We start from the raw sequence: 25,237 nt of genomic DNA, 5'->3' as shown, positions 1-25,237 counted from the left end.
CGCGTTCGCGAGGAGCTGGTCGCGTTCGCGAAGGGTAACGCCCCCATCGCTTCGCGTTCGCGACCAAGCCTTCGCGTTCGCGAATAAGAAAATTTCAGCCTCACCAGCTTACTCTTCGCGAAGAAGGACATGTCAAAACACCAGAATCTGCAGAAAACCTGATTTTCCAAAGTCCAAACTTCCCGTTGCCTATCCAGAACTCACCCGAGCCCTCGGGGCTCCAAACCAAACATGCACACAAGTCTGGAAATATCATACGAACTTGATCGCATGATCAAATCGCCAAAATAACACCTAGAACTATGAATTTAGCATCAAATCAAATGAAATTCTCAAGAACACTTTAAAATTCCTATATTCTCAACTGGACGTCTGAATCACGTCAAACCGACCCCGTTTCTCACCAAATTTCACAGATAAGTCTTAAATATTATAATGAAGTTGTACCAGGCTCCGGAACCAAAATACAGATCCAGTACTAACAATGCCAAACATCAATCAATTCTTAAAAACCATTAAATTTCAGACTTTTAATTTTTATCAAAAATTCATAACTCGAGCTAGGGACCTCCGAATTCGATTCTGGGCATACGTCCAGGTCCCATATTTTGATACGGACCCACCGGGATAGTCAAAATATGGATCCGGGCTTGTTTACCAAAAATATTGACTGAAATCAACTAAAATCAACTTTTAAGGCTAAATTCTTATTTTCATCAATTTTCAGCATAAAAGCTTTCTGGAAACACGCTCGGACTGCGCACGAAAATAGAGGAGGGTAAAAATAAGATTTTTAAGGCTTAAGAGTGCAGAATCGAGTTTTAAAATATAAGATGACCTTTTGGGTCATCACACTAAGTAAATTGCTATGGGTTCGACTTCGACTCTTGTTGACTGTCCCGTTAGTAGTGATGATACTACTGTACATCCCTTTTCCCCTTTGTATCTTTTGTCATCTGACTCACCTGGTACGGTGTTGGTTTCTACCATATTTGATAGTACTAGTTATGGGAGTTGGCGAAGGGGCATGCTACTAGGTTTATCTTGTAAGAACAAATTCGGGATGATTAAAGGTAAAATTCCCAAACCTAGCGCTAATTTTCCTCTATTTGAGCCTTGGACCAGATCTAACGATATAGTAGTAGCTTGGATACTTAATAGTTTGTATCGAGAGATTAGGGAAACTATTATGTATACTGAATCTGCTGAAAGGTTGTGGAATAAAATTGCAAAAAGGTTTGGACAGTCCAGTGGTATCAAGATATATCAGATTCGAAAGGAAATCCCATCTATCTCTCAAGGAACACCCAACATTTTCTCTTATTTCAATAGGATCAAAAAGCTATGAGGTGAACTCTCATTTGCTATCTATTATCCTAATTATGTTTGCAATACTGCTTCTACTTCTCTGGTGCTTTCTGTGTCTTCTGAAGATTAGTTGCAAGAACCTAAGTTCTATCATCAGGCTGCCTCTCAACCTGCTTGGCAAGAGGCTATGATTAAGGAATTTCAAGCTTTGGAATCCAACAACACTTGGGACATAGTCCCTCTTTCTGTTGGTATAAAGGCCATACCTTGAAAATAGGTGCACGTACAAAGTTAAACAAAGGGCTGATGGGTCTATTAATAATATAAAGCAAGGTTAGTAATTAGGGGGGATACTCAACAGGAGGGTGTAGACTTTAATGAGACTTTCTCTCATGTACTTAAGATGACTACTGTTAAATGCGTTTTATCTGTAGCTGCTAAGAGAGGTTGGGTTGTTTACCAACTTGATATGAGTAATGCCTTTCTACATGGAGATTTAGATGAGGAAGTTTTCATGAAAATTCCTCAAGGTCTTTCTGTCAGATCTTCTAATTCTATTCTTGTTGCTTCTTCAGCCTGTAAACTAAATAAGTCTCTCTATGGGTTGAGACAAGCCTCTAGGCAGTGGTATGCTAAGCTTTTCATAACTTTGTAGTCTAAGGGTTTTCAGCCTAGTCTAAAATGACTATTCTTTGTTTAGGAACTTATCAGGGGTTCATCTCACTATTGTAGCTGTATATGTGGATGTCATATTAGTAGCTGGAGATGACATGTCTGAAATTACTGCCCATAAAAACACTTTCTTGATGACCAGTTCAAAATTAAGGATCTTGGAGAAATTCAATATTTTATTGGTCTTGAAATTTTTAAGCTTCCATGGTTTCTTGGTTGGCCAGCATAAGTTTACTACTGATCTTCTCCAAGAATATAACTGTTCTGTTGTTAGTCCAGTTTTGTCTACATTGGATCCTCATGTTAAACTATCAGCTGAATCTGGTCCTTACCCTTCCATTTACAGATAATTATTTGGTAAGATGAATTATTTGCAGCATACTCGACTTGATATTTACTTCATAGTCCAGCACCTCAGTCAGTTTATGTCTGCTCCTATGGTGCCTCACTTAGAGGTTGGTTATCATGTACTGAGATATTTGGCTGGTACCTCTGATTTGGGGCTCTTCTTGAAGAGTGATGTTGATTTTTCTCTAAAAGGATACTCTGATTCTGATTGGGCTAGTTGTTCTGATAATAGAAGATCCGTTTTGGGGTTTCTCTTGTTACTTGGTGGTTGTCCTGTCTCCTGGAAATCCAAGACGCAACTCACCATAACACTATCTTCTGCAAAGGCTGAGTAAAAAACCCTCAGAATGTTGGTAGGTGAAATTACTTAGTTAGTTCGTTTGTTGGGTGAACTTGGTATTGATAATCTCTGTCTAGACCAGGTATATTGTGACAATCAGACTGTTATTCACATAGCCAAGAATCTTATTTTTCACGAGTGTACTAAGCACATCGAGGTGGATTGTCACTTCGTCCAGAATACATTAGCTACTGGTATTATTTCTCTTCACTCTATTTCTAATTCTACTCAACCTGCCGATATTTTTATTAAATTCTTACTTGGTGTGCAGCAACAAGGATTCATTGCCAAGCTTGGAATGGCCAGTCGTTCCAGCTTGGGGGTGGTGGGGGTGTTGGAGTTTAAAATAGTAGTAGGGCTCATCCTGGTTAAGTAACAGGCCCAACTTGTATTTAGGCCCAAATATAAATTAAGCTACCTGGCCTAGCTTGTATATATCAGTTAGTGTATTACAATAGACAAAATTAGGGTTCATCGATCTATGGCTTCTTACTACTGAATTCAAGTATTAATAATAGTCGGGTGTAGAAAGTGTCTCATATTCATATAGCTTTTGGTGGAAGCCCACACTAAAAAGGTGTGATGTAAACAGTTTATTCTAATATAAATATCAGTGATCGCTTTCAAAGTTCGAATTCATGATTTATAGGTTACATAAATAACTTTATTGTTGCAAGAATCCAAAAACTAAACAGAATAGTAAGAGTGGCAAAAGCCTGTAATCATCCAAAAGCAAATGTTAAAAATCTTATAAAGAGCAGAAATGGTCAAACGTAGTGGACCCACGAAGTTACAAAGTTCAAAAAAGGAGCTTCGAGCCTTGGATATTAATGGACAGCATGTTCTAAAGTCTTCAGATAAATGCTGGGCTCAAAAAAGTCTTTGTGTACTGCACCCTGCACAGACATAAGGTTTTCTTTTTTCTACATTATCCAAGATTATTGGTCTTTGCTCAACCTTCGAGGATGTTGAAATTAATATTTTTTTATTTTTCATCTGATATTCGTTATTTATCTTGGGGTTAGGCTAATTCGAATTTGAGCAGGAAAATTTCATATTTGGGATAAAACGCTCGTTATCAAAAGACGATTTCATATATAGAATTCAAACTTAAAATCTCCAATTAAAAATAGAATAGTATTTATAATCCACCACAACTTTTGATGATGAGGATGTTGAAATTAACATTACCACATTCATGCTATATATAATGCTATATGGCAGGTGAGTAATTGAAAAGAAGAAACACAAATATTAGTGCTTGTTTCTTCCACTGTCTAGTATAAACCCTAACAGAAAACTAATGCGCTACAGGTAAGGTACTTACAATGACATCTCCACGAGGCTACAGCAGATTACCTTCCTTGTAATCAAAACTAATGTTTGGTTTGTATTTTGAGTCTTGTATAATAAATTTTTACAATCTTCTTATTAGAAGTCAAATGAAGGACAAATGATATTATTGTAAGCTTATTGCTTTTAATTAGCTGGAAAAAAATAAACGAATACATTACATCATATCTTGTATAATCAATTTTACTGCAATGATCCAAATATCCAACAAGAGACAATTCTTGTATTATTAATTCCTATACTATTAATTCTTCTATTACTAATAAATGTATTATAATTCATGTATAATTTGTCTTCAAACTAAAGGATCCCTTTATATATATAATGGTGCTAGACAAGTTTGCAAGAAGCCAGGAATTTCTGTTTAGATTGTTTTCACTAGTACTAGCTTTTGTTGGTAATTTAATACGATAAATGAAACTTTGGAAACTGTATTTTGAAGAAGCATATTGGTGTATTAAGATAATCTTGGAAATTTTTGTAAATAGTCTAAGTACTATGCAAGAATAGTATATAGAATAGTTAATCATTTATATAGTAATTGCATATAACTATAATCTAATTTTAATAGATATGATTGGTAATCTAAAATAATTGAAAAGTAACTTGCCACAATAAGTTAAATTTTATAAAGGGACTAAAGTGATCAAATATCAGGCAAGCGAAGGACACCACGCACAATTTTTTATTTTTTTTTTTATGGTCAGGGGTGATATTTTTTATAACTTGCCCCACCTAAGAAAATATGAATTGTCTAAGTAAAAGGAAATGTTTAATTCTAAAAGCATGCATGTTGATTAACGTTGCAAAGAAGAGAGATGTATAACGTTGAGATATTCGTTCAAGTATATATGTAAAAGTATTTCGAAATTGATATGCAGTAAAACACTTTTTGACATACGCAGCAAGTTATTAAGACAAAAATTCAAACTTAGTAATTATGAATCAGTTGGCTTATTTTTAGAGCTAATGATCTCTACTCTACTCTTTACGCGGAAAAGAAATAATGAAATGGAAATGTTTTTTGAAAGTAAAAGTTAGTTTATAATATTGTGTTCTCTTTCTTTTTGGCTCAATCCGGTTATTCCAAGACTGTTTACCCGAAAAACGGATAGAGTTGAATTTATACGTAGTTCTAAGAATACGTGGTATAACTTGGTACAAATCGCAAAAATAGGTAGAAATATATCGAATATTAACTGTAAAAAAGGAATGAAATACAAACCAAATTGAGTAGAGGATGATTTATAAACACGCAAGATGAATCAATGTCCAAAGCCCAAAAAAGAATAATCTCTACTATATTTCTCTATAAAATCAATCATCCTTGAGAAGTGAGAATGTATTGACGTCTCAATGTTCAATGTGTCCCCTTTACAAAAATGATAAGTCACTCTTCATATAGTGAAAGAATCCTAATTTGGATATAATTAAAAATACATATTGGAGATCCCATGATAAATTAATCAATTAGTTTTTCCTTGATTTCTGTCGAGATTCTCTCCCTTAGTACGGCTATAACGGCTTTGTTGTCTCTTAGCTCGATCTTGGTCGGTCTTGGTAGTGGTCGGTCTCTAGATCTCGAGCTCGATATTAACTCGAGCTCTGCATTGATCGATCTTTGGCTCTCGATCTTGATAACCTCACTTCATATTATAGCTCGATATTGACTCGAGCTCGATATTGACTCAAGCTCGATACTGACTCGAGCTCAACACTAACTCGGGCCCAGTATTGATCGGTCTGGGTCTTAAGCTCGATAACCCGGCTTCTCATCATATCTCGATATTATAATAACGACCTTCGGTCCATTATGTTTCAATCTTGATGAATTATATGAAGGGCAAGCTCGGTTTTGACCGTATACAGATAGTCCCCTCGTTTCTCGGAAAGAATGTGGCGAGAAATGATATAATTTTTCAACTTCTCACTAGATATACATTGATGCCTGCATCGAGTCCGATTATGACGTATGTGACAAATGTCCCATCGGTCGAGTTTACCAAGATATTAAATGGTTATCAGTCGTTGGTCGGCCACTAACTAGGGGTAGGCATTCGGTCGGTTCGGTTCGGTTATTTGGTTTTCGATTTTGTAAAAGTAGTAACCGAAACCAAACTGAAATAAGTTCGGTTCAGTTCGATTTTCTAATTTCGATTCGATTTATTTCTAATCGGTTTCGATTTGAACATTATCATATTAGGCTCTCTCTTTATAATAATTGGACTTATAAATTTGTTGGTTTTCTTTCGAAATTTCGATAAGTTAGAATAAAATGGTAAGTTTGGATTGGGTCTTTGATAGACTTCAAAATTAGGACTATATTATTACCTATAGGTTTAGCCTATATATAACTTAAATAATCTTTATGCTAATAATTCGGTTTTTCGGTTAACATAACCAAAAAAATTACTAACCGAAAAACTGAAATTTTAAAATTTTAAACTGAAACCGACCGAAAGAACCGAATAACTGAAACCGAAATAAAAATATTTTCGGTTCGATCGGTTTCTTCGGTTCGGACCGAAATATGGCCACCCTACCACTAATGATTCTCAACCGTCATTATGAGGCCTACAAATATTCAAACTTTTTTTCACATCCAAACTTTTTACTCAAAGGTTTTTCCTCCACTATTGTATCTTCTTCAAAAATCCTTCTACTTCATATACTTTATATCACAAACAAACCCAATTCTCATTTCATTCATTTATTAATGGTGAAAACCTCCAAAACGATGCCGCGGAAAGAGTTCGCTTCTTCATCGCGGCTTACCGGAGGTGAGGATGCGGCGGAGCCCCGCACCGAGGAGTTCGTTCCGGTAGGGTGTTCGACCGTCATTAATTTCAAAGTTGAAAAAAGATCTTCGGTACTGGGTCGATGTGAGCCGGTCTCGAGGTACCAACGTTCAATCACTGAGAACATTCTCGAAAAAGGTAAAAAAAAGAATGTAGCTGGGGCGACAAACACGTGATAGTTCCATCACTCGAAGAATCAATTACTACATACGTGGAAGGGTTCTTAAGTATTTATACTTACCCTTTCACGTTGGGTTCATTAGATCCAGTAATCGTCGCTTTTTGTAAATAATACGACGTGACCATTGGCCAGATTCATCATTCGTTTTGGAGAATAGTGATTTTTCTCCGATTCTTCTCAAGCAAAATCGAGGGGTGTCTTTTCACCCTCGATCACCTTATGCGCCTTGATAGCCCCCGACTCTATCGAGGAGGGTTGATCAAGTTAGCTCAATGAGCCACTAAAACACCATTCTCAAGTATAGAAGAAACTCGTGATCGAGGTTGGATGGGCCGGTTTGTTCGAGTCAAAACCTCGGACCTGATTTATGTCGCTCACATGCCGTTTCCTTAGAAATGGAATATGAGTCGTGAGTATTTACTTCCTTTCGAGCATTTTAATATGGGGCCGCCTTTCATTTTCTTGATCCACTATTTCTTTTCTAATACAGTTGTGGCTTAGATGTCGAAACCAATCCTGGACCTTAAATAATGGATTGAAGGTCTTGTGTTACAGAGACCGTACTCTAAGCGTGCTTGGGTGGAACTATGAAAGGGTCGATTGGAGGCACGTAGCCACGGTAAGTCTCTTTCTCAGTTTTGTTTGTAGCTCGATCTTCTTCACTTACTTACCCCTTCCATTTTCCTTTGTTGGATTCGGGAAAGATGTTGTTATTAGGCCTCCATCTGGTGATGAAGAGGTCGCTGCCCCAAAGCAGATTAAAGAGAGGAAAAGAAAAGATGCACCGAGTTTTCCGGTCTCGGACAAGAAAAACCCGGTGAAGAAAACTCGCAAACCCAAGGGGGCCTCCGATATCATGTTTTTGAACTCGATACGCCGATTAAGGGACAAGCCCGAAGAAGAATAAGAGGAGTTAGCGTGTGTGCGGTCTAATGTTGTGATATAACAATCCTCCGAATCAGCGGCGGTTAACAAGGGAGTTTTAGCCGTGATTCCCAAACAAGGAAAAATCGAGAATATTCGATCTCGACCTGAGGTGGTTGAGGGAGAGACCGAGGGTAGGACATCTTGGGTAGAAGATATATCGAAGGACAAGCTTGGGATAATCGATATTACTGGATCCCCTCAGATATCGGATGCTATGATCCGTGAGGCGAGCATGTTGGAAGGTCAATCCTACGAGGGCATTCAGGAGCCGACCGATATCCACGGATTTCTGGATGGGATCGAGTGAGCTGCCAAAGAAAGCATCATGGTCGGGCTATGCCGGGTCTTCATCAGTTCTGAAATTGGTGGACCGATTCCTGACCAAGATTATTGATCCTGATCGTAGGCGGAAGGTAGTGCTCTCCGTCCCGGAAAATACCTTAATTTTGCTCTCCCCCCGTGGGGGTTGCCAATTACCTTCGGTCCTTGGTGACCGAAGAGGATCAATCAGTGATGAATGCGGTAGGACCCACCTGCCTTTTCAATGAGGCCCAACATGATCTGGATTGGGTAACTTTGATGGCATCTTTGTTGTTTCTCTTATATTTAGATATGCAGTTAACTCTAACATTTTTCCTATGTTTGTAGGCTTCAGTGATGCATCCCGAGGCCTTCCTACGAGTCCGAGAGGAGCACGAGGCTGAGGTTCGGAACCTCACTAAGAAGAGTGACTCTTACAAGCTTCTTAATGAGAAACTTCCAGCAGATTTGATAGCAGCTCGGGAAGAGCACGAGGAGATGGCATGGCACGTATTCCGAAATTTAAATGATAGTGAAGATGAATTGGAGATAACTACTAACGATCAGATTCTGCAGGTTCTGCAGAGGATCGAGCAAATCGGACGGCTCAACTCACAGATAGATGGGCTACTGGCCGAGGCGGAAAAATTTAAAAAGAAAATGGATATCCTTGCCTCGAAAAAGGAAGACGTTCAAGTTCAGTTGGAGTCGTCTGAGGCCCAACTTTGATCTGCGAAATAAAATGCCTTAGGGTTGATCTAGAGGATGAAAGAGCTTCAAAATCGATTAGATTTGGCTATTTCTGATAAAGCAACCTTGGATGATGAACTCGAAGTGGCCAAATCTTATGTGATCGAGTCCAATAAAAGAGGTTGATGATAAAGTGGCCCAGTTCAGGATCGATGTTGAGGTAAACCAAGGCAAAACCAAGAGCATAGTCGATCACGCTAAATGGCAGGCTCGGAGAGAAGCTCTCGAGGAGGTCGGCGCTCAGGGCTTCGATATTGGGGCCGAGATTGAAATTGCCAAGGCAGAGGAAAAAATGGGCTCGAAGGTTGGCCTTTCCTGAGGAAGACTCTGATAGCTCGAGCGAATCTGAAGGCGGGGAAGATGCCAAGGACGCGGCCTCCGATGAAGATCAAACCATTTAGGATCTTAGGTAGTTGTTATTTCTTTTGAGGTTGCTTTTGGTATTTGTAAAGAATTCCCTTCGGGGCGAGTTGCCTTTGTAAAAGAATTGTATATAAAACTTTTTTCCCTTTTATGGCTTCTGAATCTTTTGTTTTTTTGTTAATTTATAGAAAGGTCAAATTTGCCTTAGCATTGAATAACTATTCGAAGGTCCAGTGGGTGTTTGTTCGAACACAAAGTAAGAGTAGCCCTTAGGCTTAATGGTCGAGTGAGGATTTGCTCGAACTCGAAATAAGAGTAGCCCTTAAGCCTTATGGTCGAGTGAGTGTTTTCTCAAACTCGAGTTAATGTAGTCCTTAGGCTTAATGGTCGAGTGAGTGTTTTCTCGAACTCGAAGTAAGAGTAGCCCTTAGGCTTAATGGTCCAGTGAGGATTTGCTCGAACTCGAAATAATGCAGCCATTAGGCTTAATGGTCGAGTGAGTGCTTGCTCGAACTCGAAGTAAGAGTATCCCTTAGGCTTAATGGTCGAGTGAGGATTTGCTCGAACTCGAAATAAGAGTATACCTTAGGCATTATGGTCGAGTGAGTGTTTCCTCAAACTCAAAGTAAGAGTATCCCCTAGGCTTAACCGTGGAGTGAGTGTTTGCTCGAACTCGAACTAATGTAGCCCTTAGGCTTAATGGTCGAGTGAGGATTTGCTCGAACTCGAAATAAGAGTATCCCTTAGGCTTAATGGTTGAGTGATGATTTGCTCTAACTCAAAATAAGAGTAGCCATTTGGCCTTATGGTCGAGTGAGTGTTTGCTCGAACTCAAAGTAAAAGTATCCCTTAGGCTTAACGGTCGAGTGAGTGTTTGCTCGAACTCAAACTAAGGTATCCCTTAGGCTTAAAGGTCGAGTGAGTGTTTGCTCGAACTCGAACTAATGTATCCCTTAGGCTTAATAGTCGGGTGAGTGTTTGCTCGAACTAGAACTAAGAGTAGCCTTTAGGCTTAATGAGTGAGTGTTTGCTCGAACTCGAAGTAAGCATATCCCTTAGGCTTAATGGTCGAGTGAGGATTTGCTCGAACTCGAAATAAGAGTAGCCCTGAGTCTTAGTGGTCGAGTGAGGACTTGCTCGAACTAGAAATAAGGTAGCCCTTGGGATTTTTAGTCGAGTGAGAATGATTTCTCGAAGTCGAATTAATGGTAACCCTTGGGCTTGAAAGATAGTCCCCGAGTAAGAATGGTTGGTCGAACTCGAGTTAGGGTAGCCCTTAGGCTCGATATATCGATAGGAATCAGATGCAATAAATTCTTGAAGGGGCCTCTTTTCATTTTTGTGTGAAATAATCTTACATGCGTACATGTTTTATGCTTAAGGCTTGAGCAATCTACGTGGGCACGGTTCATTTGATCGTTTGGCCTGTACAATAATATTGTTTTCTCGAAGACTTTTTAACGTAACTCTTTTTCTTTTCTGTAGCTGATATCCGAGGGTGACGCCCCCATGTATTCGAGGTTGATCAGATAGAGAAGCTTCGAATACTATTGACGCAACATTTAACACCGAACCGCTGTTCTAAGTTATATACAATTGTTAGTTTTGAAGCAACAAAAAGATAAACGAACGGGGGTCATACCTCAGTAGTAATATCGCTTTTAAGTGAGTTACATTCCAATTGTTAGGCCCGATAGCCTCGGTGCTTTTTGAGAGGCCCGTCGAAGTCGATTTTGGTCATAACCCCTAATTATTTGGACATTGATCATTTCTTCTTTTGTTTCTCACATAGTTCCGACCGGGTCCGATGCTCCTCCGATTTACGTTATATGGCCGATATCGATCCCTACTTAACCCTGGTCCGCGATCGGTGTCTCTCTTGGTTCTTTCGACATTCCTAGCTAGATAAATATGCTCCGAATGGACTCCGAACTGACCACCTTCGACTCTGATTTTAGATTGATACCTATTGTGCACATCGACCCATGTAATGGCACGGTATTCAATTAAGTTTTGCTTCAATTATCGTGAAGCCATCGAGCTTTGTTCGTTCAGTCCTTGAGTGAAAGCTTGACAACCCAATCGTCTGTAATTGGTGGTAGATCCATTCGTTCCATTTGGAAACGAGATACAAACTCTCTTAGCATTTCGTTAGCTTTTTGCCTTACCTTCAAAAAATCCGATTTTTTAGTTTCGACCTTTACGGATATAACATGTGCTTTTACAAAGGAATATGCAAGCATAACAAAAGAATCGATAGAGTTAGGCGGTAAATTATGATACCATATCATTGCTCTCTTTGATAGGGTTTCACCGAACTTCATCAATAATATGGATTTGATCTCGTAATCTTCTAGATCGTTCCCTTTAATGGTACATGTGTAAGAGGTGACGTATTCGTTGGGGTCGGTCGTTCCATTGTATTTAGGACTTTCGGGCATGCAGAACTTCTTGGGGATCAATTTTGGAGCCGCGCTCGGGGGGAAATGCTTTTGTACGAACTTTTTGGAATCCAAGTCCTTCAATATCGGTGGTGCCCCCGGGATTTGATCAACTCTGGAGTTATAAGTTTGCATCTTTTGGTCGTTTGCTTCAATCTTTTTGTCTCATGATTCTATTCATTTTATTAGTTCTTCGAGCATCTTAATAATTTCGGGATTAGTCCCCAATTCTTATTCATTTGACCTCACTATAGCTTGCCCCATTTTGTGGGTGACTTCTTGGGGTGGACTGTGCTCCACCCTGCTTGGTGCCTGGGTTTGGCTCTACAACTAAGCTATTGCTACCTATTGAGCTTGTAGCATTTCGAAGATTATACGCAGGTTGCTCCCGCCTTCTCCAATATTTTAGGTATTTCTAACTGCAGGTCGAGTTCCACCATGGATGCTGTTTTCGGGGTCGGAACGCTGGTTCGCCTCGATGGCCACATGTGAATTGACGTCGATTGGATTTGCGGCCCGAGTACCAACGGGATCGACGAGTGGTCTTTCATCCCCGGTCGACGAGTTGTTGTTCTCATCTTGAAGGCCGGCTTCATTGTCAATAGGTAGGGCCATTGATTGAGAGTTCGTTATTTTTAATATGAAATCAAAGACACTTTCAAGAGTAAGTGTAAAATGGTGTGTTTTGGAGAGATTCGTACCAAATAACCACTATTATCCTTAGCCCCACGGTGGGCGCCAAATTGTTTACCCGAAAAACGGATAGTGTTGAATTTATACGTAGTTCTAAGGATACGTGGTATAACTTGGTACAAATCGCAAAAATAGGTAGAAATATATCGAATATTGACTGTAAAAAAGGAATGAAACACAAACCAAATTGAGTAGAGAATAATTTATAAACTCGCAAGATGAATCAATGTCCAAAGCCTAAAAAAGAATAATCTCTGCTATATTTTTGTATAAAATCAATAATCTTTGAGAAGTGAGAATGTATTGATGTCTCAATGTTCAATGTGTCCCCTTTACAGAAATGATAGTCACTCTTCACATAGTGGAAGAATCCTAATTTGGATATAATTAAAAATACATAGTGGAGATCTCATGATAGATTAATCAATTAGTTTTTCCTTAATTTCTGTCGAGATTCTTTCCCTTAGTGCGGCTATAATGACTTTGTTGTCTCTTAGCTCGATCTTGGTTGGTCTTGGTAGTGGTCGGTCTCTGGATCTCGAGCTCGATATTAACTCGAGCTCGGCATTAATCGGTCTTTGGCTCTCGATCTTGATAACCCCACTTCATATTATAGCTCGATATTGACCCGAGCTCGATATTGACTCGAGTCTAGTATTGATCGGTCTGGATCTTGAGCTCGATAACCCGACTTCTCATCATATCTCGATATTATAATGACGATCATTGGTTCATTATGTTTCAATCTTTACTAATTATACGAAGGAAAAGCTCGGTTTTGACCGTATACAAAGACCTATCTTTATCTCCTCTCCCAGCTTTTCTCTTTTATATATACTATCATGCAAAAATAAAAAAGATAATAAAATGTTAAGTTGATCATCTTCCTTTTAAAATAAATAAAGTCATATACAATTGAGGAATAATTACTGAATTTTTACTTTATTGATGGAGTTCGGTCCCACTTTGTAATTCCCGTCCCTCATCAACAATATAAATGTTCAAGTAGCCAACTACCTGAACTTTTCCCTATATATAATAAATACTAAACTTTTAAAAGTCATATAGAATTGTACCTTATGTTTGTTTTATTGATAAAGAATGGTTCAATCAAAGAAAGCGTTTTGTATTTATTACAATATATTTTGTATTTTCGTTTCACTTCGATTAAGGTTGAATGATACTCTATCCGTTTTAATTTATGTGAACTCATTTGACTGTGTACGAAATTTAAAAAAAGAGAAAAGACTTTTGAACTTGTGTGTAAAATGAGTTACATATATTTTGAATGACTATAAATCATTGCATAAAAGTAAATTATTTTCAAACAAGAAGAAATATCATTCTTTTTGTCACGGACTAAAAAAAATAATTTCATATAAAATAAAACGCAGGGAGTAATAAATATGGTCTCTTAAAACTAATAAAAGAATTCTCTAAATTATTCAGAAAAAGTTAATGCAAAACCTATATCATGGGATATATGGTTGATAAAGAACTCGAGATCATAGAAAATGTGGGTCCAGTAATAGTTAAAGAGCTTTTTGAAAGAAGCTGGAATACTTTACAATGTCTGATGGAAAAAGAATATACCTCTCCTCCCATGATTGAAAATGAATATATATTTCTTTATGCAAAGAAATATTGTCACATTTTCCCGGTTTTTTATCTTCTTCTTTTTTGTCTAAATGACTTTAGATAAAGCCATGATACATATTGAAACATTTTATTTAATGACAAATAATGTCAAACTTTAAAAATCAATGGATAATTTACCATTTTACCACTTTTACTTTTATCATTTCTCAAAATTTGAATTTATAATAGTCAAAGTTAATTTTTCAATAATAATAATTATATGTAGTATAGTAAATTATCATGTTATTTATTAATTTTTAAGGGGTGTGCCAAGTCAACCGTGGATAATTAAAATTAAAATGATTTCCACGAGATTTACGTAGAAATCTTGAATTTACTTATAATATTTTCAAATTAGAAAATTTATTTAACATGTTAATCTAAAGAATAGTGGTATGAGATAATGGAGTGATAGTTCCCAAGTTAACTATACACAGCTAGTTGCATTCTAGAGTTGTTATCATTTCCTACTGTATTCTCTTATCCTGGTCGCCCGCCCTTCATAATTTTGAAGAAACAAAAAGGAAGAATTAGTTAGTAATGTGAGAATATATAATTACGTTTCCTCAACTTGCCAATAACTTAAACCAGAAAAACCAACAAAGGCTAAAAACCCTAGATGATTCTTTTTTCATTTGAGCTTTTAAGCAACGCCAAAATTGTTTTTATGTGCCGTATGGGTCATGAGTTTAATTTGAGCAGTAAAATTAGTTATTTATGCTTGTATCACGGTATACTACCTATATCACACCGTTTGAAATACGATCCTTCTTTGAATCGTGCGTAAATACAAGATGTTTCGTGCATCGCGCCAATCTTTTTTTTTTTGTGCTCAAGTCTGCAGAATCATATCGGATTGCGTAAGCTTTCCAGACACCACCATCGTTAAACAAAAACATCTTAAACTAAAAAGTGAAAAAAAGGAAGGAGAAAGGTTAATACAGTATATGTTAAAAAAAATGTCAGGCGGGAAGCTCCAGTGATTCTAAAAATAATTACTGCTGTGGTGCTAGTCATAATTTGACCACAATCAATCTGTTTTCTGGGACAGTAACGAACCTGTAACTTTTAAAAGAAAAAGGAAAATGTATGGAGCCAAAAATTAGGGCAACTTTTGAGTTTTTAACCATACAGCTGAGCTAATTACGGGCCTAAAGGATGTGAAAAAGGTGAAAATAACACGGCTAGTGAGTTTTCGGACTGATAATTAAAAAATAGTCAGTATTTGTATAATTATTAAAAAATAATCATTATTTTGTGCAACACAGAATGTTCCAGCATAATATACCGGAGATTGGTGCACCTATGTATGAACTTCCAGCATATTATGCTGAAACTCTAACACACGGAAAGTTTCAGCATAATATACTGGAGATTGGAGTACATGTGTATGAACTTCCAGCATATTATGCTGGAACTGTAGTATATTATGCCGGAACTCCAGTATATTATGCTTGAAGTCTAGTTTATTATACTGGAACTCCAATATATTATGGTGGAATATTTTTCGGATTTTGAATAGTGTTTTCGTTCAAATTTATCTTTTACATGAAAAGTGGCTAAATTTTGATTATTTTTGAAACTGTGACTATTTTTCAATTACGACTTGTAAATCTGATTATTTTTTAATTTCGCCCGCGAAAAAGAGACTATGGAAAGTGTTCACTGCTCCAACGGGCCATAGTGGTCTTTGAAAATGGGATCTAGGTAGAATGGTTTCCAGTATCTCCAGACAGTTGCTGCACAATTTGTCTACAATCCTCAGTGAGGAAGTTGCTATTTCACTTACCAACCAGGGGCTGTAATGGAGTGGTACTATCGTTTTATTTTTAATTCTATGTTTCAGTTCGAGTCCTACGTGAAATTACCTTTGTTAGGGAACGATATGCTATCGGTAAATCTTGGCGTGAATTCAGATTTAATCGGATTTCAATACGGACCATGTACCGGTTAAAAAATTAAAAAGAGTGAACATTTGAATCCCTTATTATTATAAATATAAAAAAAAAAATGACAGTCCATAGTCCATTTCAAAATAATAGACGAAAATATATATATAAATATTTTTTATATATATTATATACAAAAAATATAAAATTTTATACAATTTTATAGTTATCCAATATAAATAGGAGATAAAAATAATCTTTGCCCTTTACAAAAATGTTAAAAGACCTATTAGGCCCGCTATACATGGCCCTCAAATTAGGCCCTCAGTGGTCCACCAAAAAGACTTTCCAGTTTCCCCAATATCGAAACCAGTTTTTTTGACACTAAAGTATGAAAATTTTATGTAAAGAAGGCTAAGCGTACACTTTTTAACCTTTTATGTTTTCACCCTTTTGGTTGGGTTGGGTTGATGGGGTGGTAAGAGGGGGTGTTGTGGCTTATTTGGGGGGGGGGGGGAGGGGGGAGGGAAGAGGATTTCCCTTTGATAAAACCTAATGAAGTTTGAAAAGTTTGGCATTGTTAATTACGGAGTATTTTTTGTCATAAATCCATGTTTAAGTATTGAGAAGAAGAATGTCCTTAATAGACCACGCATGAAAAGGTAGATTGTTTCTTGTGATTTCTACCTTTAATAAATTCATAATCTTAAATACGTTAAGTTTAAATCTTAAATTTGTGTTTGATTATAATTTTATAGTTACATATTTGTACAACTCGGAACTACGCCCATTGGCAGAGTCAATATCTCAACTTTGTGAATTCTGAATTTCAAAATGACGAGTTCAAAAACTAATAATTGAGTTCTAAATTTAATATTTATACATATTTAATGAATTTCTTAAATATCCAATCTTCTAACTCCGCCCTTGGCTACATCCTTAATCCAATAAGACCAAAAAAGTGTAAGCATTGTTAAACCTCATTTGCTTGTACTTAATAGAAGTCTAAATGTTAATCATTCAGATATCAGTCATTAAGTGCATTTATTTTTCAGATCTGAATCTTAATTATTCAAATCTTAACCATTAAATATGTTTATTTTTTTTAATTTTATAAGCTTTTAATGGATCTGAATATATCTTAATGATTAACATTTATAACAGAGTCTTAATATCATTAAGATATTATACATTTAAGAATTTATGTAAAAATGACATTTTATTATTACTCTTATACTTTTACCACTAACCACCATTACCAATACTATTACCGTCCTCTACCATTATAGACTACCACCACACACTACCCACCATCCATTACCATCACCATCAGCCACAACTAGTACCGCTACCAAGCATGAATGTCATCTGTTATTACCACTAGCCATCATTCACAGCCATCATCACCAACCACCATTACTACAACAATTATCAATAAGCACTATATATTACCCATCAACGTTATCAGTGACCGCTACCATCAAACAACACCGTTAACTAGGGGTGTCAATAAATATCTAAAAATCGACTAAATCGTCAGAACCATACCGTACTAAACCGATTTTCAGGTTTCTTTTAATAAAACTGTAGATTTTATATAAATCTATAATTGTGCCACTAATTAGGGTAGTTTTTTATATTATGAAAATAAAATTAAAAAAATACCGAAACGTACCAAATAAGTTAACATGTGGAAAATATATTTATATATTAAGTTTAAGAATAGTAAAATATTAAATTTTGTCTTGAGTCTTGCAATTATGAAAATGGTTGCAAGCTAACAACTAATTAAACTCAAAATTCTAATTCCAAATCTATTATTAGGAGTGTTCATAAAAACCCGAAAAATCGAACCAAACCGACCAAAAAAACCGATACCTTTTAGGTTTGGTTTGGTTTTGATTTTGAATTTTAAAACCCGATTAAATTTGATTTGGTTTTGCTATTAATCAAAAAATAACACAAAAAAACCGAACAAAATCGACTATAGAAGTAGCTATTTAATTTTATTATTACACCATCATTTGTATTTTAAGTCTAGTTCTTTGCTATTACAATAATCTAATTCTTTGCCTTTACATTCTAGTTTGATTGGTAGTTTGCTTTTGCTAAGTAGAAGAATTATTTCATGTTAAAAATAATTATTTTTTAATTGAGTACTTAAACTATTCATCACTATTTGATTAAATTACCATCAATATATCATGGTTAATGATAGATTTCTCAAAGAACAATTGATTTGATAGTGTTACGTTGAAAATGTAGTCGCCGTAATATGTGTTTGGTAGTTATGTCTCATATTTAAGAAATAAATTTATAAATAACCGAAAAAATTAAAAAATCGATAAAAACCGACAAAAAACCGAATCCCTAAAAAACCGACTTAATTGGTTTGGTTTGGTTCCAACATTTTAAGAACCGACTTACTTGGTTTTGATTTCTTTTTAGGGAAAAAACCGATTCAAACGAACCATGAACACTCCTACCTATTATGTTACTCCTATTGAAATTAAATTATTGATAGCAAATTCACTAGCAAGGTATTCCATCGATTATAAGTAGCAAACTACTATGTATTGAATGTGTTTCATTTCGTATGATTTAGATTTATCTTTTTGAATATTTAATTTTCTATAGACTTTATTCTTGAGTCATAGTTTGGTTAATATCTTTCCACTCGTGTGGTTTATATTTTTTCTCTTTGCTTAATTTCTTTTACGCTGCTATAAAATAGTTTATGGATCTATACTCTCACGATCTTTCACATTTTCTTAATTTATCAATTTTTAAACAGTAAAAATATCTAGAGAGTTTTGCAAAGTTCTATAAAAGTTCATGTGTTATTGCATTCTACTTCTATTAGTGACTTTACATGATATTTTTAAAAAAAATTAACCAAACTGTACTGATACCGATATGATTGAGACGATTTTAGAAAGTTTAATGTTGATTATACATAATAGAATAACCAAACAATTGGTATGGTATAAATTTATAAAATAACCGGCCGAACCATTGACACCTCTACCATTAACTACTATTGTCATCCACCGTCTACCACTCATAATCACCATCATCAACCAATACCACCAACTACTAGTCTCGTCACTCACAATCACTACTGTTAGCCATCACCATCATTTACTATCATAAAAAAATTTAAAATATTATTAATACAGTATTAGATTAACTATTACTATTTGATTTGAATTTATACTTATTAATTTTTAAATAAAGACAAGTTTTATACATTTCAGATGTAGAATAAATAAATAATCTTAATCATTTAGTATTCAGATCTTAATACAAAATCTTAATATTCAGATATATTTTTTAGATTGAGACGTTCTAATACAACACCTTAATATTTAGATTCAAAAGTTTTAATTGGGTGGGGAAAAGAGAGGGGGTGGGGCAAAAAGAAAGAAACCCTCAAAATTCAATATACTCTGTTGCTTTTCTGCTATTAAAGCATGAGTGAATCCAGGTGAGAGATTCTCTTAACAATGACTATAAATCATGTCAGAAAGTAGAATACCATCTCTACTACTCTAAGTAGAAATAGACTGCCCAAGACCCCAATTTGTTATCTTCTCCCACAGTGCACAGTTTACACACACACACTCCATTTTCTCACTAACACAAACTTCATATTTCTCCATAATGCAGCTAACTCACTGACCCCAAACCACTAAAACAACCAAATTAGAGTTATACAGTATAGAAAAAATGTTCCAAAGAAGCTGCATTGTGATTTTCTTGCTTTTAACCTCATTTTTTCACTTTGGTTTGGGGATGTACATGAACCTTACTCTTCCTGGTCAGCATCCTGATCCTGAAGCTGTTGCTCTTGAAGTTAATAGGTATCGCATTTACCATTTTTTAAGCTTCAACTCCTTGTTTATGTCTTTCTCTTTTGCTCTACTTGCTCTTTTGTTTTTTGCTTGTTCTGTTTTCCACATTAATTCCACAATATAGGACTCCCACATTCTTGAACTTTTGTTAATAGTACCACATTTTATTCTTTTTCACATTTTTCAAGAATATGGTATTAAAGAAAATTTCCTTCATACATTCAAGAAACAAAGTTGCCTTATTCACAAAGACATGGGTGATATAAATAACCTATCCTAATGAAAATATTAGTGACTGATTTTATGGTTCGAACCTGTATCCTATAAGTCACGTGAATTCAACTTTTATCTTTGCTACAATAATGAGCTATTTTTTCTTTGTTTAGATGGAGTTTCATTTCTTGTAGGAATTGAGTTTATCTTCTTCATTGCTTTTTTTTTTTTGTTTAATTTTTCTTATTTTATTTTTTAAGAGGGGAGAGGGTTTAGGATTTTCTTGTGTCTTATTGGCTTTGTGAGTTTTAATTAACTTTTTAAGAGTTCTTGATGTAGGTAGATATGTGTATTTATTGGTTTCTTATTTTCTCTTTTCTGCTTTTTTCTTGTCTGAGTATCTAGTTGTAGGCCCTCTAATAGCTTTAATTTGTGGATTTCCTTTCGACAATAGAATTCATTTTCCTCTTTTTTGTTGTGTGACTGTTGTGTGACCTATAGGAACTTTTACCATGTTGGTATAAGCATAGAGTGGGAAACAATTTCTGCATTTTTACAGTATTGTCCATAGAGCTTTAATGTTGACCAACCCTATATTCTTTACTCAATCCTTTTTATTAGAATTTAATATATTTTTACATTATTTATATATTTTAGAATATTATAGCATGTAGATGTTCCATTTAACTGTCCCAAAAATAATTACTATATTTTTTAATATTTAAAAAATACTAATTTTAAACTTTATATTTTTTCCTTAATGAGCTAATTTATAACCACATAACTGCCTATCTTGTTTTAGGTCATCATCTCAAAAAATTAGGATGAAGAAAGTAACATGTTGTAACATTAATACTAATTGTGGCTAGAAATTAAACTTTTTTCATTAATGTATTGCAGAAAAGTTAATGTATCACTCTCAATGCTCCAAACAAGAAGGAAAATGTTGTCCTACACCTCTAGTGATCAATCTTGCCAAACTGGTAACCCTATAGATGATTGTTGGAGATGTGACCATAATTGGCAATTAAATCGCCAAAGACTAGCCGATTGTGCCATAGGTTTTGGCCAATACGCCTTAGGTGGGAAAGGTGGTCGTTACTATGTTGTCACCTCGTCCTCGGACCCTGACCCTGTTAACCCGCCACCTGGCACTCTCCGATACGGCGTCATTCAAGAAGAACCGTTATGGATCGTCTTTGCAGCCAACATGGAAATCAAACTCTCAGAAGAACTCATTTTCAACTCGTTCAAAACCCTAGATGGTCGCGGAGTTAACGTTCACATTACTGGTGGAGGGTGCGTAACGTTACAATATATTTCAAACGTTATTATTCATAATATTCATATACATCATTGTTATGAATCTGGTGAAACTAATATAAGATCTAGTCCTACACATTTTGGTTGGAGAACAAAATCAGATGGAGATGGAATTTCTATATTTGGATCAAGAGATATTTGGATTGACCATTGTTCTTTGTCAAATTGTAAAGATGGTTTAATTGATGTAGTAATGGGGTCCACTGGTATTACAATATCAAATAATCATTTTTCACATCATAATGAGGTAATGTTATTAGGACATAGTGATGATTATTTGCCAGATTCAGGAATGCAAGTGACAATTTCTTTTAATCATTTCGGCAAGAAATTAATTCAGAGAATGCCAAGGTGTAGAAGAGGTTATATTCATGTTGTGAATAATGATTTCACAAGGTGGGAAATGTATGCAATTGGAGGAAGTGGTAATCCTACTATCAACAGTCAAGGAAATCGCTACATTGCACCTTTCAACCCTTTTGCTAAAGAGGTAACTACTGTTTTTCATTCTTTTCCCTTTAAAATTGAAAAAACTATGTAGTCTAATTTTTTGTCCCTAATTTTGTACCAAAATAATAAAAAACATTTGATGAAATACCAAAAAGAAAACATTTTGCATGTCTTATTTTTCTTATTGCCTATTTGGCCATCTTTCTTTTTAACCAAAAATGCTTCTTTTTTAACAATTTTTTTTTTTAAAGTTAAGGTGTTTGGCAAAGATTTTAGAAGGAAAAAAAATATTTTTAGTAGAATTAGAAATATTTTTTTAAGAAATAGAAAAAAATAGTTTCTCTTCATAAAGCACTTTTTGAGAAAAATATATTTAAAAAGCCTTTTAAAAGATTGGTCAAATAGTAATTGTTGTTCAAAAGTTTTTAAAATTATGAGCCAGACACATTGCTTCTCATCAAAAGAATTTTTTTTTTTGAAAAATACTTTTCAAAATAATTTGATTTTAGAAACTTGGCTAAACATCTTATTAGAAAGGTTAAATTTGATGTCCTACATCTAGGGACAGATACAATGTACAATTTCAAAGTTCACTGAACAAGTTCAAAAAAATAAATTTTGATTCTAGCAAATTAAATGTGTTGCGCTAAAATTCCAAACCTGACTCCATAACTTTCAAATTTGCGGGTAAACTCTATATTCAGGGTTCCAACCCGAGTCCTCTGGTTGGAGTAATAAATACTTATCCTTTTATTACAATCCTTGTTCTTATTATCTTGATACGATATAGGATAAAGAAAAGTGATTCTTCAAACTAGTAAGATAATTAATTATTTATATGTCATTTGTTTATAAAAAAGTTGCATTGGATGCTCAATTGAGTTGTTTTTTTTGTGGGACATAGGTAACAAAAAGAGTGGAGACAGGAGAAGAAAAATGGAGGAATTGGAATTGGAGAAGTGAAGGGGATGTAATGGCAAATGGAGCATACTTTGTGGCCTCAGGTGAAGGAGTTGAAGTTAAATATGAGAAGGCTTATAGTGTGGAGCCCAAATCTGCTGATTTCATTGACCAAATTACAATGAATGCTGGTGTTCTTATTCACAGGTCCTTTTACTTTCCTTCTTTTTCACTTTTTCCTTTTCTCTCTCTTCATTTTTTCTCCCTTTTGTCCTTTATGTTAGTAGAGTAATCAACACTTTAATTAGCCCCTCTTAGTCTCTGTCTTTGTTAATTAATACTAGTAATTAATTTGGGGGTTGGGCTACTTCCTTTCTGAGTGACACAATAATTAGTATCTCCTTTGTTCCAATTTATATTATATTTTTCACTTTTCGATTTTCAAATTTAATCATGTATTTAAATATTAATTTATATTAATAATTCAAAAATATTTAACAAGTATATGAAAAAATTATGATCAAAGAACAACATGTTTGACTCTCAAAATCTGAATATTGTTACATAAACTTGGATAGAGGAGGGGGGGTATGTCTTAAGAAAATGTGTCTCAAGTTGATTTTTGAAGAATAGCTTTGCTCTTAAAGGTTTAATATTGTACTTATTTGAAGAATAAACTTATATAGGCGCCAGCCCAAGTGCTTAAACATAAAATAGCAGGTGGATATATGATATACATATAATTCATGTATAATTATAGTATAATTTATGTATATTGGCTAAAAATAATTAATAGTAAATTTTACCGGCTATTAGTGTAAAATCCCTATTTTTTTTCTAATTTAGTAGACATAGATTACTAATGAAATCCCTTCAGTTGCATGACCAAGTAATTGGATAAGTCGTTAGAAACTTAGCTAAATAAGTACAAATTGATAACATGGGCATGATTCTTGGTTTTGTACGGTATAAATGTTTAATGTGTCGCTTAATTTTTTTTCTTGAATTAACTCAGTTGTGAGTTATACTAATAGAAATTCATATGACAACGAGCAGGGGAAGCAACAGTGGTAAATGGACTGCTGCCACCAATGACACCGACGGCGCAGTGGACGGTGGCGGAGAAGATTTGGTGGCGATTTCCGGCGACGCAGAAGACTATGATGGTGATGAAGAGTCAGGGAGCTTTACACTTTACTCTAACTCTTTGTTATTTACTTGTCTTATGGCATTGTTAGCCTTCTTGTTTATTCATGTCAAAGTAACAACCATGCTTTTGTAGTCTGAAAATTTTAAGTCAGGAAAAAGAAAAAGGAAAACAAATGGTCCTTTTCTTTTTTCTCACAACTATTTAGAAAATGGTGTTCAAGTTGTGTACTTTTTTTGTGGTGGCAGAATTGTCGCCCTGAACCCTTTTAATCAAGGAAATTTACAACATTCCCTCCCTGAATATATTTGGGCAAAGATCAATTTTAGCCCGCAGTTGAAATTATTTACATTCGGTAGCTATATAAGTATATAAAATTTGTATATTTTTTATCTATCTCTCTCTCTCTCTCTTTCTCTCTCTCTCTCTCTCTCTCTCTCTATATATATATATATATATATATATATATATATATATATATATATATATATATATATATTTACGGCTATTATTTTTAGAGCGGCTATATAATTGTTTTTTCCCAATATATTTGGCAAGTCTCAACTCTCAATGTCGCATAGGATAAAGGCCTTTTGCGCCCCAAAGGGGGAAAAAGAAAAGTGAAAATAGCATGGGCTATCCAGTTTTCGGATTGGTAATTGAAAAATAGTCAACGTTTTTAAAGTAATTGAAAAATAGCCATTATTTTGGTGCAACATGGAAAGATTCAGCATAATATATTGGAGATTGGTGCACTTCTGTATGAACTCCAGATATTATATTGGAACTCTAGCACACGGAAAATCCAGCATAATATACTTGAGATTGGAACACTTGTGTATGAACTTCTAGCATATTATACTGGAACTCCAGTATATTATGCTGGAATTTCTAATGTAAAACATTTGAACTCCAGTATATTATGCTAGAATATTTTTCGGATATTGAACAGTGTTTTTGTTCATATTTATCTTTACATGAAAAATGGCTAAAATACGATTATCTTTAAAATTGTGGCTACTTTTCAATTACCAATTGTAAATCTGGCTATTTTTTAATTTCATCCAAAAGAAAAGATCTTTTACATAAATAACCGAGTATGTTCACTATTTACTTTTTCATATATATTATTTTCGAAAGCTATTTTCATTTCATACAATTTAGTGGGCGGCTATTTTAGTTAATTCTTAAAAAACCCAAAAGAGAAGAAAATTACCGGAAATGAATAAGATCCGATATTGGTGTCAATTTTGACTTACAAATGGATAATTTATTCATTTAATTTTAGGCTTAAACTGGGTCTAACTCAAACCAAGTCATGAAAAAGATGGAGTCAACTTGGTTTATAC

At 35.0% G+C, this 25,237-nt stretch overlaps 2 protein-coding genes across 2 annotated transcripts; both read left to right on the top strand.

Moving 5' to 3' along the window:
• The first annotated feature begins 2,342 nt into the window (after nucleotides 1–2,342).
• LOC108947855 (uncharacterized mitochondrial protein AtMg00240-like) lies at nucleotides 2,343–2,663 on the top strand. Its single transcript, XM_018776239.1, has one exon. It carries the CDS (start codon nucleotides 2,343–2,345, stop codon nucleotides 2,661–2,663), a length of 321 nt encoding a protein of 106 aa, XP_018631755.1.
• A 16,886-nt stretch (nucleotides 2,664–19,549) lies between these two features.
• Nucleotides 19,550–24,205, top strand: LOC104111984 (probable pectate lyase 12). The gene is made up of 4 exons (XM_009621808.4): nucleotides 19,550–19,864; nucleotides 20,969–21,881; nucleotides 22,746–22,948; nucleotides 23,798–24,205. Exons 1-4 carry the CDS (start codon nucleotides 19,731–19,733, stop codon nucleotides 24,021–24,023), a joined length of 1,476 nt encoding a protein of 491 aa, XP_009620103.1. The 5' UTR covers nucleotides 19,550–19,730; the 3' UTR covers nucleotides 24,024–24,205.
• Nucleotides 24,206–25,237: the final 1,032 nt, after the last annotated feature.

This window comes from Nicotiana tomentosiformis, chromosome 7, assembly GCF_000390325.3.
Source record: "Nicotiana tomentosiformis chromosome 7, ASM39032v3, whole genome shotgun sequence".
Classification (NCBI taxonomy): domain Eukaryota; kingdom Viridiplantae; phylum Streptophyta; class Magnoliopsida; order Solanales; family Solanaceae; genus Nicotiana; species Nicotiana tomentosiformis.
The sequence above is the reverse complement of the archived record's forward strand: the minus strand, read 5'-3'. Positions and strand labels throughout refer to the sequence as shown.

Excerpts from the sequence above, each read along its gene's own strand:
- LOC104111984 (XM_009621808.4), top strand. The coding sequence starts at position 19,731 with ATGTTCCAAAGAAGCTGCATTGTGATTTTCTTGCTTTTAACCTCATTT. Across the intron at positions 19,865-20,968 it reads GTTGCTCTTGAAGTTAATAG|AAAAGTTAATGTATCACTCT; the intron begins GTATCGCATTTA and ends AATGTATTGCAG. Across the intron at positions 22,949-23,797 it reads GCTGGTGTTCTTATTCACAG|GGGAAGCAACAGTGGTAAAT; the intron begins GTCCTTTTACTT and ends GACAACGAGCAG.
- LOC108947855 (XM_018776239.1), top strand. The coding sequence starts at position 2,343 with ATGAATTATTTGCAGCATACTCGACTTGATATTTACTTCATAGTCCAG.